The sequence below is a fragment of the Dendroctonus ponderosae genome, unplaced genomic scaffold (genome assembly GCF_020466585.1).
Source record: "Dendroctonus ponderosae isolate FM_Combo_2020 unplaced genomic scaffold, Dpon_F_20191213v2 Dpon_F_20191213_8, whole genome shotgun sequence".
In the NCBI taxonomy this organism is placed as follows: domain Eukaryota; kingdom Metazoa; phylum Arthropoda; class Insecta; order Coleoptera; family Curculionidae; genus Dendroctonus; species Dendroctonus ponderosae.
In genome coordinates, this window is record NW_026019016.1 from 11911655 (window position 1) to 11924699 (window position 13045).

General features: G+C 36.1%; 1 protein-coding gene across 1 annotated transcript in view; it reads left to right on the plus strand.

The window, feature by feature from the left end:
• The window catches only part of LOC109536188 (frequenin-1), an 80685-nt gene extending 74796 nt beyond the window's left edge, over nt 1–5889 (plus strand). The window contains exons 6-7 of the mRNA XM_019902298.2: nt 4662–4750; nt 5099–5889. Coding sequence (XP_019757857.1) covers nt 4662–4750; nt 5099–5263 — 254 coding nt within the window. The 3' untranslated portion in view covers nt 5264–5889. The remainder of the gene's footprint in view (nt 1–4661; nt 4751–5098) is intronic.
• Nucleotides 5890–13045: the final 7156 nt, after the last annotated feature.

A 13045-nucleotide genomic window follows, 5' to 3' on the forward strand; every position in this document is an offset into this window, starting at 1 on the left:
TGTGTTCTGAGTGTTACAATTTCGATGTCCTTACACATTGTAGTCTCGGTTCATTATTAATGGAAATAGGAATTTGTTTGCACCCTGTTGAGTAACCAGCACATTTTCTATTACCATTAATAACCGAGAGAACATGTGTAGGCACCGAAATTTGGGTACCCGGAGTATTTTGTACCTTTAAAAATTTAAAATTCCCGCTTCTAACTAGCCGATAATCTAGATGCCTGTTTTTACCGTCAAAGCTTCCCGTTACTGACGGTCAGCCGGTTGTAGCGCAACGTTACTTTCTCTATGGTCTCTAGCACCACAGTGCCAACCATAGAGAAAGTAAAATAAGAGAGGTGGCGGAATAATGTTCAAACTTGGAACCGCGTTGCGCCACAACCGGCTGACCGTAATATTTTCATTGATATTTCTTCTAACGTGAATAAATTTAATAGTTGTTTCAAAGATCCCACATATTGTAAATATGGGAGGAAAGTCAATTGAATTTATCAACCTGGAAAATGCTGCAAAGGAAGTTGGCTTATGATAAGACGGGACTGGATAGGACAGAACGTGACATCGGACCAGTACAATTTTGAAATGCTTCATTCAACAATCAACAATCCTCAAACTGTTCAGCAACTGAAAGCCAATATCCGTGCAGTAATGTACGGATGTGCCCAAAAGTCATTCAAAATTACCTCAAAAGGATTCAGGCCTGTAGGAGGTCCGGTGGAGGACATTTAAATGATATTGCTTTTCACGTCTAATGGCAAGGTTTACTCTTTATATTGAATTAAAATTTACGTCTTTATCTGAATATTTTGTGTGTTTTTTTTACTTTACTTTCCCAAGCATAAAATGAATAACCCTGTGCAAGATTACAAGATACAAGGACTATTATTTCAGACATGTCTCCAGATTTTGCCTCATATCTCATGAACATATTGAGCTATCGCGCTCATTTCCCCACTACTGGGTAAATAATTAAATACGTAATTTAAGATGTGAAACATTACTACAGAAATATGGGCAGCTGTCACGCAAAAGGCGAGTATCTTAAGTTTTACGGGGTCAAAATTGGTAGATTGGCTCAAACATGACGCCGCTTTTTTGGGCATACTTATGGAACAAATTGAGCTTGTGGGCTCATTTCTACAACACTGGGTAGAAAGGTAATTAACGCACTGACAGCACAAAAGCCCCCACTTTGAAGACAAATATTTCATTGAAAAATGTGTGAAATTTAATTTGCTTTATCTGCATGAAGCTCTACTCGACGCGTCACTTATTAGCAAAACAATCAATCAGAATCCTCAATCGTTCGGGTTGTTCGTGAATTATTTGAACTCTATACTTTGAAGGCAAGTTTCAAGGCATCAATGCCCCTGGCGATACGTTTTTGCGTCTCTCCAAAGTGTGATTCCCCATTTGAATCCATTATGTATAGACGGATTGTCGCCAAAGGAAAACTTGTGGAAACTCTCGGGTGTTGGAGCTCGATTTCGAACTGCCTGGTATAAATTGGCAAAGAATGTCGATTTTAGATTTTAATGCCATTCGTGGTGAGGTTGAAATTTTCGGTCGGTTTAACTGAGCTTAAATTGTCCTGGGATGTGCATTTCTCCAACTTGCCATCTGCCAGTCAGGAACTAATTATTCATAAGTCAACAGTTCACTCTAAGACGCTAATTCTGAACAATATCTGGTAAATGGTCTCAAGTTAAACCGCAGCATCTGGGCGAAAATTATGCAAATCTTCGTCTTGGTTTTGGTATTAATTTGCCCTGGGACACAGTAAGGGTGTGCTTGAGTTTCTATTGTAATATCTCAATGAAGCTGATTTATTGCAGTAAACTCAAACAGACAGAACATTTGCTTTTATATTCTAAGGTGTGACTAAGTGCTTGTTAACGTTTTACTCCGGACTGAAGTGCCGCTGGGGGGAACAGCATGTTCATACTGGAAATGTAGAGCAGAAAAACTCGTAGAAATCGTCCATTTGGAGCAAAGAGACTTATATATAGAGACTATATAATATCGTCCAAATATCGAACAAGACTCAACGTCGAAGCTTCAAGTACGTGGTTATATAATATGCACCCCAGGTTTCGCGCTTAGGCATCATCAGGCGCTATATATCTCTATATATATATCTGCAAAACAATAACACTAATTACACACATATTTTTTACAAACTTCTTTTTGGGTATTTCGCCTCAAAAATTTTTGTCTTTAAAAAAGGCAGAATTTTCTCACGTCTTTTATTACAGATTGATAAATAGTGCTCCTATTTTGCAATAAGAACGAATTATTTATCAAAAAGTAATCAAGAACTATCACCTAGAGGGCATCCTGCGACACACTTAGGCTCAAGCTGTAAGAGAAAATTAATTTGAAAAATTACCGTGACGTTTCGATAGCTATTTTCTGCTATCGTTATCAAAAGAACATAAATGAACCTAAAAAAGAGTATGTTAATAAATTGTGTAACAATAGTAGGATAAAACAGTATATGAAAATTCGCTCTGATAATTCGTCTGTGCAAATTGTCAGTTATGTGACTTTGACTTAATCTCATTGTTTAAATTAATAAAGGCAATGTTAATTAATAATTTTGGTGTAAATTTAATTTGGATGTATGTTTCTTTGGTCTACTTCAGATTTTAGCATAGGTAACCATGTATGACTTAAATTAAATGAACATGAAGCAAGCAACACAATTATTTTGATTTAGTAAAATTAGCGCGCTTTCTTTAATTTTACGTTTTTTGTGGATTGTTCTTTTGTTAAAATTGTGGAATTATTCCATATATATAATATATATATATTCTTGTTCTTCTTCCTTTCTCTTCTTGTTCGTCCAGAACTGGACATAGGCCTCCTCCCTTAGTTCTTTCCATTTTATTCTATTCTGGGCAATTTTCATCCACGGTAGTCCCGCATGATAGATCTTCCTCTCGCTCTTCTGCCATGGTCTCCATCGCAACACTCTTCCATTCCATCTATTGTCCTTTATACGGGCGATATGTCCCTCGTAGTCTAATGTTCTTCTTTCTATATTTCTTTCCGATGTTCTAAGTTTGTTCAGCATTTGCCTTGTGAAGATCCATGTTTGAGCGCCGTATGTGCTTACTGGCCATACGCATTGGTCGTAAAGTTTTGATTGCAAATACAGAGGTATTTTTTTGTTGGTTATTTCTCCTTCGCTTTGGATATCCTTGTTTTCCTTTCCAAAAATTTTTCCCTGGCTTAAGTATGTATAGTCCTTGAAATTCTCCATATTGGGATTCGCTGGACACATAGTTTTGGCTTCATTTATATTGATTTTAAGGCGTATATTGATCCCTTGATTGTTGGTTTAGATATGTCTTCAGTCAAGTTCAATCTCTCTCCGTCAATGATGACTCTCTCTTCCGACCAGTCTCGTCTTCTTAATCTAACGTCTTGGCAAACGTGTAGTGACAAGTGATGAATGCTATTTCTAGTCCCCATCAGCTCCCTTCAACTGTGTTGACCACCTGTTTGATGGTATCGCCTCATCGCGATCGATTAACTGTTCAACGTACAGCGGTCTCAATGTCAGTGTTCCTCAAAAAACCTCTCAAAAAAAATTAAAAAATTCAAGTTCCTCAAAATACCTCGAGTGATACATCATTTTCATCGGAAAGAGATAAGGAATGCAACGAGCAAATTAAAAGACACCGGGGCCTTTCCAGTTCCCAAATAATCAATATTTTCTGTCTATTTTGAACGGATTTTGAGCGGTCGCAATCTTCAACGGACGATATTTTCCTTATTATCGACCCACAACCTTCATATTCGCTATTGGGCAACTTCTTAGGTCGGATACAATCCAATAAGGGCAAAAAACGCGAGTGCAAAATTTTGATTTTTGGTTGAAAATTTCATAAGGGGGAGTAATCGGTCGATTTTTCCAAAAAATTCAAGTTCCTCAAAATACATCGAGTGATACATCATTTTCATCGGAAAGAAACAAGGAATGCAACGAGCTAATTAAAAGACACCGGGGCCTTTCCAGTTCCCAAATAATCAACATTTTCTGTCTATTTTGAACGCTTTTTGAGCGGTCGTAATCTTCAACGGACGATATCTTCCTTATTTTCGACCCACAACTTTCATGTTCGCTATTAGGCAACTTCTTAGGTCGGAAACAATCCAATAAGGGCAAAAAACGCGATTGCAAAATTTTGATTTTTGGTCGAAAATTTCATAAGGGGGAGTAATCGGTCGATTTTTCCAAAAAATTCAAGTTCCTCAAAATACATCGAGTGATACATCATTTTCATCGGAAAGAGACAAGGAATGCAACGAGCTAATTAAAAGACACCGGGGCCTTTCCAGTTCCCAAATAATCAACATTTTCTGTCTATTTTGAACGGATTTTGAGCGGTCGCAATCTTCAACGGACGATATCTTCCTTATTTTCGACCCACAACTTTCATGTTTGCTATTGGGCAACTTCTTAGCAGTAGGTACTCGAATTGCCAAGGAAGTTGATATCTACTGAACAAAAATCTGAAATAGACATGTTCAAAAGTATTCGTTTGAGTGCTATAAATAACCATTAAGCGGCAAAGTTTGAAAAATAAGTCCCAAGTTTCATATTGGCTCTAGAAAATGTTCCTTAAATATTACTTTTCTGTTTTATTCAGGGGCTTTCCGACTATACGACGTGGACAATGATGGCTTCATCACAAGAGAGGAAATGTACAATATTGTGGATGCGATCTATCAGATGGTGGTAAGTTGTAATTCGACGCTAGTAACTTCCGATCCGATATTGGATAAATAAATAAAATTAATTTTAAAAATCTACACCTTTTAAGACTAATGGCAATGAAGCTTTTAAACCTCTTGAAGCCTATTGAATACTAAAATGTCAACCCCATAGAAGGCAATGCTCAGTTTCACATACAGCAAAACTGCATTACTGGCCATTCAAATATCACTTTACTCTGGGTAATCAATTCAAATGGATGCCAAATAATATATTTCCGGTCTCCGGTGGCGGATCAAGTCGATTTTATCGACAAATCCCAACTTTTTCCATGTGTGATTATTTTAGAACCAAATTGAGCTGTGGTTTCAGGGTCAACAGCCATCTGAAGATGAGAACACGCCGCAGAAACGAGTGGATAAAATTTTCGATCAAATGGATAAAAATCACGACGATCGACTTACTCTTGAAGAATTTCGAGAAGGTTCGAAAGCAGATCCGCGTATCGTGCAAGCGTTAACATTAGGATCTGAATAACATAAGGAGGAAGGCATTAAGCCTGATCCAGTATGACGTTCTAACGGGTAAACTTACTAGTTTGTAGTGGATATGTGCTTAAATTGTTCTTAAGTCATAGTAACGTAATGTATTTATTCTAAGCAGCAATTGTGACTTTATCAGTTTCTACGTAAAAAACAGCGCAATTCGACTTCTTCACAGTTCTTTAAAGCTGGGAAAACCGTGGAGTTCTGAGTACGAAACTTGAAATCCCGATTTTTTTAGTTGTACATTTATAATCGATAAATGCTGCTTAGTTTCGTCTGATTACGAAAGTACGTTAATCGGTAAAGCCGTAAAATCTAACTGCAAAATGAAGCAAACTGCTTGAAGAAATCAAGCAGTCTTCTTTAGGTTGCACATAGTGCTATAAGCAATTGTTTTTTATGCTGTTATATAAGCCAGTATATAAATGCCAAAAAATTACTTCGTCTATATTGTGATAACTCCTTGATTTCACCACGTTCATTTCGGTCACAATCTTGTGACGACTATAGTTTTAATCTATTTAGCCACACATAAGCAGACTAAGACTGCGCATAACAGTGGCTTTATTAGACCGTAAGAATTGATGTTCGCAATAAAATGTATATATATAATCGTTACATACAATGACATATTTTTCAAATGTTAACGTTTTAGATTTGTGTTTTTTGCGACAATATTGTTGACAAATATTTTCGTAAACATTAAAAGATGCTCTTTCTTGGTATCGTATAGTCAATATCTAAATATGACTCGCGCCAATTTGCTACTGCAAGCACAAACAAATTGACAATCATTATTTCAATGTTTGTGCTCTATTACTGTGTAACCTTCTACTACTCTGCTGCTTTTTTATGTAATCTATTAAGCACGGCAGAAAGGCGAATTTTCCATTAAGTGTTGTTATGAGAAAATCCAATTTGTAGCTTTGGAGCACTGCCACGGTATAATTTAAATAATTTTTGATATTTTAGTGTTAGCTTATTATACATATAGAGGGTCGCCTTTATGTATCTAAACGGCGAATTTTATAGACCAAGATACCTAGAATAAATCGATTAACGAAAAAATTATCAGTATACATGATCAGTCAAAAAGTCACAGCAGCGCAATATTACCTTTTCTTCTAAAGGAACACACCGTATTTTATTCAATAATGGAATTATTCTCTACGTTCTACACAAAAATCGTTTAAAATTTTTAAGAAATTCTTAAAATTTAACCGTTTTGGAGATATCGAGTTCTCAACATTATGTTTTGATGTAATTCGCTGAATTATTTAATCAAAATAAATATAAAAACATGGTTCATCAAGTTATCTTGACAAGTTTAGGTCACCAGAACAACGCCGAGTCGTTCTTGTGTTCTAAACAGTTAATTTCTAATTGATACGAATGCCAAAATAACGAAATCCCTGTCAGACCTGAGCCATGAAGACCAATTGAGAAAACTCAACACGACAATTAAGAACATCAAAGACGACTTGTTACAACCTGCTAAAATAAAAAAGAAAGCCTGGATGAACGACGAGATTCTGCAGTTGATAGAGGAACAAAGAAAAATGAAAAACGCTGATAGCGCATACAACAGCATAAACAAATCATTAAAATAAAGGTTCGTCAAGCCAAGGAAAGACACATTAAAGAAAAGTGTCCTGAAATAGAAACACTGCAGGCACGGCTGTACAACGCACCTTTAAAGGTTAAAGAGTTAACTGGGACGTCTAAACTTAAACATGTGGCCAAACCAATAATGTTGCTTACTTGAAAGACACATGGAAAACGTCTTTTATGACACAAGACCCTTCTTCTTCTTATTCTTTGTAAAGACCCATTGGTCTGTTTATTTCGTCTGGTCAATGTTGTTGATTCTCTATTCTTCCATCTTTTCGGTGGTCTTCCGATGGGTCTTTTACCAGCTGGAATTCCATTCAACACAATCTTGCCTATTCTTTCTACATGGTCCCGCCAGCATCTTCTGCGCTTTCGTCCCCATCTGATTGCATCCTCCACCTTACAGGTCTGTCTTATTGTTGCGCTCCTCACTCTATACCGTAGTGTTTTTCCCGCTATTTACCTTAGAGTCTTCATCTCTGCCGTTCTTAACATACATTTTCTTTTGTTTGTGTCTGCTCGGGTCTCGATGCCGTAAGTGAGTATTGGTCTTAGGCATGTTTTGTATATTCGAACTTTACTGTCGATGCTCATATGTTTGTTGTTCCATATGACGTCTCTTAAGCAACTGGGATATTGATATTTTCATCTGGGATATTGATATTTGCATATTAAATTGTGTGTCATCATCGCATCAATCATGCACAGACTTGATTGAATCTGTGAAGTTCTCTATACAAATTGTCCTCCGTTTTTGCCAATATTGTCGCGTCATCAGCGTAGCAAATTATGCTAATGGGTTTTCTGTTGATCCTACACCCTATTCTTAAGGCGCCGATCTATTCAATGATCTCGTCCATAATCAGGGTGAAGAGAAACGGGCTTAATTTCTCATTGGTTGTCTTATGATCAACTTTAATTCGGGTCGAATTGTCTGTGTTTAAGGAGTATACTGGTTTTACAATTCTTGCCGGCGTTCGTTTTTTCTTCAAGATGTTGATAATGTCTTCCAGTCGGACACGGTCAAATGCTTTTGTTAAATAGATAAAACATGCAAAAGCGGGGGTGTCGAATTCTATTGCCTTTTCTTTTATTTTGCGTATGAAAAATAGGGCGTCAGTTGTAGACCTATTTCTCCGGAATCCCTGATGTTCGTCTTTAATTTCGAAATGTTGTTCCAGGTTATCTTTAATAAGGCCGGTGAATAATTTCATGGAGGAGCATAGAAGAGTTATACCCCTGTAGTTTTCCGGGTTGGCTTTTTGTCCTTTTTTGAAGATGGGTATGGTGAAGCTCTTGTGCCAATCGTCGGGGATTGTTTGCGAGCTTAATATTCCATTGCAGAGTTGCGCTAGTTTTTTTGTGAGTTCATTACCGCCATACTTCAGAAGTTCGTTGGGTATATTGTTCACACCAGATGCTTTTCTATTTTTAAGCTTTTTTGTTTTGTTTTGTTTTTTACTTCTTCTTCCGTGAATGATATTGGGACCTCCGGACACAAGACCCGAACGTCCTAAAGCAGATGACCATAGAAGTCCGGATATCCTCATTGACGAGGTTATATATATCCTCAGGAMGAGYAGCAACAAAAGCCATRAAASAAGGAAAATCCCCGGGACCCGATAATATAAATATAGAGTTCTTGGAACTTTTKGATGAAGGCAGCATRGGATGGTTAACGAATGTGTTTAAYAKKATATACAGTTCTGGTAAGATTCAGGAGAAAATCAGGAGCTAAAACGTGTGAAGTACAATAAGTCTGATGAGCCATCTACTGAAACTATTCCTAAAAATCATACACAGACGAATCTACAGGAATTGTGAGGAGCAAATAGCACCTATACAGGTTTCAGATATGCAGTGAGAACAGGAGAAGCCATATATGGCATCCAAGTTTTACTTCAGCGATGCACAGACATGATCTGYAGCGTGTTTGCATGTTTTGTTGACTATCAGAAGGCTGTTGACAGAGCAAAACATTTGTAGAAATTCTGCAAAATGTAGGCTTGAATGGAAGGGCGGGCAACCTGAACTGGAATCAATCAACTTTTGTCAGAATCGGAAATGAGACAACAGAAGAAATGAAGATACTGAGGGTGCCAGACTGGAATTCAGGAATATCCCTGAATGGAGAAAGAGTGAACATTATTCGTTATGCAGACGATACGGTTGTTTTGCCGSCAGCATAGATGGGTTASAAAATATCATGAATAGAATAGAGTGCMGTCARCCATATGGCCTGGACATTAATATTAAAAAGACAAAACTATTTGTTTTAAGCAGAAATAACATTAAAAACTGTCAGTTTATAATCAGCGAAAAACCSATAGAACGAGTGAACAGTAGTACTTATCTCGGATCATTGATGAACGASCTATGGGAGTCATTCACAAGCCATCACATAACATTGCACACTAAGGTAAGATTCTTGCGCTATTACGTGTTCTCTGTCTAGTTTTACGGGGTAGAAGCATGGACGCTTACTGGAGCCCCAACGAATAAATTGGAGGCATTCGACTTATGGTTGTATCGTGGAATATTGAAAATACCGTGGACAGACCACATAACAAATATCGAGGTTCTCAACAGAATGGGCAGAGAAAGGGAAGTGGTTAATGCTGTGAAGGAACAAAACCTCCAATATTTGGCACACATAATGAGAAATGAAAACAGATTTCCCTTAGTGCAGGCTATCTTGCAAGGAAAAGTACTAGAAAAACGAAGTGTGGGTAGAAGACGCTCATGGTTAAAAAACCTTAGAACTTGGTTTGGTATGAGTACAACTGAATGGCTCCGAGCTGCAGTGAGCACAGTTAAGATATCATGGATGATAGAACAGATCGGAAACGGATAGGGACTATAAGAAGAAGAATTCATCGACATGTGGGAGCAAATTTCCAATAAAAATCTGCCTGTGATTTACTGAATTTATTCCAAGTTAACTCGCACATGATATATTAAAACTTAAACTATTCTAACTAAATATTTGTGTATCTTGACCCTTGACCCAAAAAAATATTTTATTCGCGTCATAAAATAAAGCTGGCAGTTTCGTCTCCGGTCAAATTTGGGCTGTGTATGTTATTAGTAAGATCTAATAGTGCGTGAAAAATTATTAAAATGGGACTTTTCGCCTTTCTCCGGGAACTCTTCGCATTCTAACGTAGTGGTTTAAGCGTCTGCGTATATATATTTTCGGCGGCTAGAATCATGTAAATCATCACCTCATCAGTTTGGAAATATTTTAGGGAATTGACTAGAAGTTAAAAGTTGTTCTAAAGTTATATTAGTGTTAAATCCAGTTGTACATAAATTTGTACATAGTTATATTTATAACTACAAAATGGTCCTTATTTAGATATTCTACGAAACTTTCTTTAACTAGAATATTTTTAGCTATTACTGCTGACTTGCTTCAAATCTGGCGCCTTGTCCCTAAGTTCTGTATATAATCTTAAGAATTAGGCAGGCTTTCGAAACTCTCTTCTAATATGTATTTCAAACTTTCGTCTAAAAACTTTATGGGCCTAAAAAAGCCTTTTCAAAAATTATTAATAGAGCTTTTCTCAGTTCTTTTTAACCTCTGTGATAAGTAACAATCAGATAACGCAATAAATACGCTGTGTGTCTTATCTTACATTTGCCATAACGCGTTATGCCATGTATTGCGTTTAGTGTTAGTTTAAAATGTAATTGATTGGGTTTTATAGTAAAAATATAAACATTTACATTACATGCTACAGTGAAGATATCAGTCTCTCATTAGTAAAATTAAAATCATTCAATCAAAATTAAATAAATATTAAACATTACAATATAGCAAATTGAATGAATAGAATAAACATAATAGACAAACTCACTGATTGATATCTTTGCTGCGGACGCCCTCAAGATCAATTATCTAGATACGTGACGCTGCTAATTAAATTAAAATATTTTGATCTTATTCACAAAACATTGAAATTATTGTCCAACCACAACCATGTAATACTTAAGGTTATTGTTAGACTCTATAACTTTACTAAGGTTTGGAATTTTCATCTTTGGGGAACATGAAACATGGGGATTATTCAAAAAATTATTGCGCAACAAAAGAACGGTCTTTGTTGCAAAGTGGGTTTTTTGCATTATCCTTTGGCCTCTTATTAGCTAGCTATTTATTTAAAAAGTGTTAAAACCATTTAAAGAAAGTAGAAATTTGTAAAAATGGTAACTTCTTAGGTAGAAACCTTGTTTATTTAGTTAGAACCCATAGATGTAAATTCCGGCCCTAAATATTTTCAAATAGGATAGTGTTGAATATTAAGAGACAGTTACATTTGATAACTAAATCACTTGTACAAAACTATGATCAGTAGAACAAAGTCAAACATTCATTGCGTTCACTTGTACGATCATCAGTACCAAATATATAATATTTTTCTTTTAAAAATAATTTCCTATTTATTGTAATAATGTAGTAAAAAATTTTCAGGAAACAGAAATTGTGTTTTATTGAGAACATTGAAACTACTTTAGAAACAAGGAAGAGGTAAGCACTTTGGAAGTAAGAAAACAGATTATTTGATAGGTTTTAAACTGGTCAAAATGTTGAGATAAAGAAGGCATAAGTAAAAAATGCTTTAAAGCAAGACAAACTCAACTAATAAGACGTCTTTCTTTTACTGAAGTAAAAAAATCTATTTATAGTAAATGAGCAGTTGAATAATTAAATCTCAACCTTTCTGCTTTGATAACCGAAAGGGTTCTTTAAATGAGCTTCAGATGAGCTTGATGTAAAAATACATAGCAGCCCAAAATATTCCCAAAGTTTTAAAATATCTTGTAAAGGAATCAATGGTTTAGTTGGATCCAAATGCACACTGCCAGTAAGCTGATGCTCTTGTATGGAACACTTGAACTCAAATTAAAAGCTTCAGATGCGCCTTTCAGATAAAAAAAAGAGCGTAGAAAGAGAAATAAGAAGAATCCATTAAACTTCAGTTTTTTGTCGGAAAACTATACTCAGTTCAAGCTGAAAGAGTTATTTATATGTATTTTATAGATCATTCTTATTATCTTTTTAAAATGTGGCTTCCCATCCTCCATTTTCTACCCATTAATTCTCAAAAAGTTTATTACACAAAATGAAAATCCACTTCACATAGAAAACTGTAATCATACAGTTAGCAGGTAGGAATAGGACTACAATTTAATATAATCTCTATATATATAAAATTATCGTGTCACAGTTTTAGTTACCATACTCCTCCGAAACTGCTTGACCAATTTTGATGAAATTTTACAAGTATGTTCAGTAGGTCTGAGAATAGGTTGTTATCTATTTTTTATACCCCTAAGTGATATGGGTGCTGCCCATAAACCCCTATCTTTTAATAGCGATATTAGTAATTCAATAAATTTCAACACGAGCGATAGATGGCGACACCGATTAGTTCCCTCCCTTGGTGTTATGCTGAAGCTTGGGCTGAGGGCTTGGTTTGGAAACTCCAAAACATCCACAAACTACCCCTAACCTTTGTTCAGTTTGTGGCAAACTTTCTCCACGAGAGAAAGTTTTTCATAACTCTGAACGAAACAAAATTCTCCATCCGATCCATAAAAGCAGGTGTCCCACAGGGCTTTTCCCAACTTTCCCCAACTCTTTACAACCTATACACAGCTGATGTTCCAAAAAGCCCCCATTCCAAAGTTGCTCTTTTCTCTCTATTATATTAATAAAAACATCTACTACATAATCCCACCCTTACATCGACACTTAAACGCTTTTCAAGCCTGGGCCGTACAAATATATTGATACAGTTTGTGATGAAGTGAATATATTTTACTACCACAAAACCCTATTATCCCCACAGATGTGCCCATTTAATTATCAGGTGTTTACTTTCCAACAAGATTGGCATTTGCGATGACTCTTGAGCGTTTTTCATAAATTGACCCTGCCTTCTTTAGAAAATATCCGCTCAACATATGGTTTAATAATTGTCTCCGATGAAAATCACTAAACAACCCACATAGCAAAATGATATTCCCAGAATATACCTGGAACATTCATGTGATGTACATGCATATTCCTGGGACTTACATGGGTTCCATTATGAACATTCCATGTATGTCCCAGGAATCTGTCAGAGTTAATACACTGAATGTTCATGGTATGTTC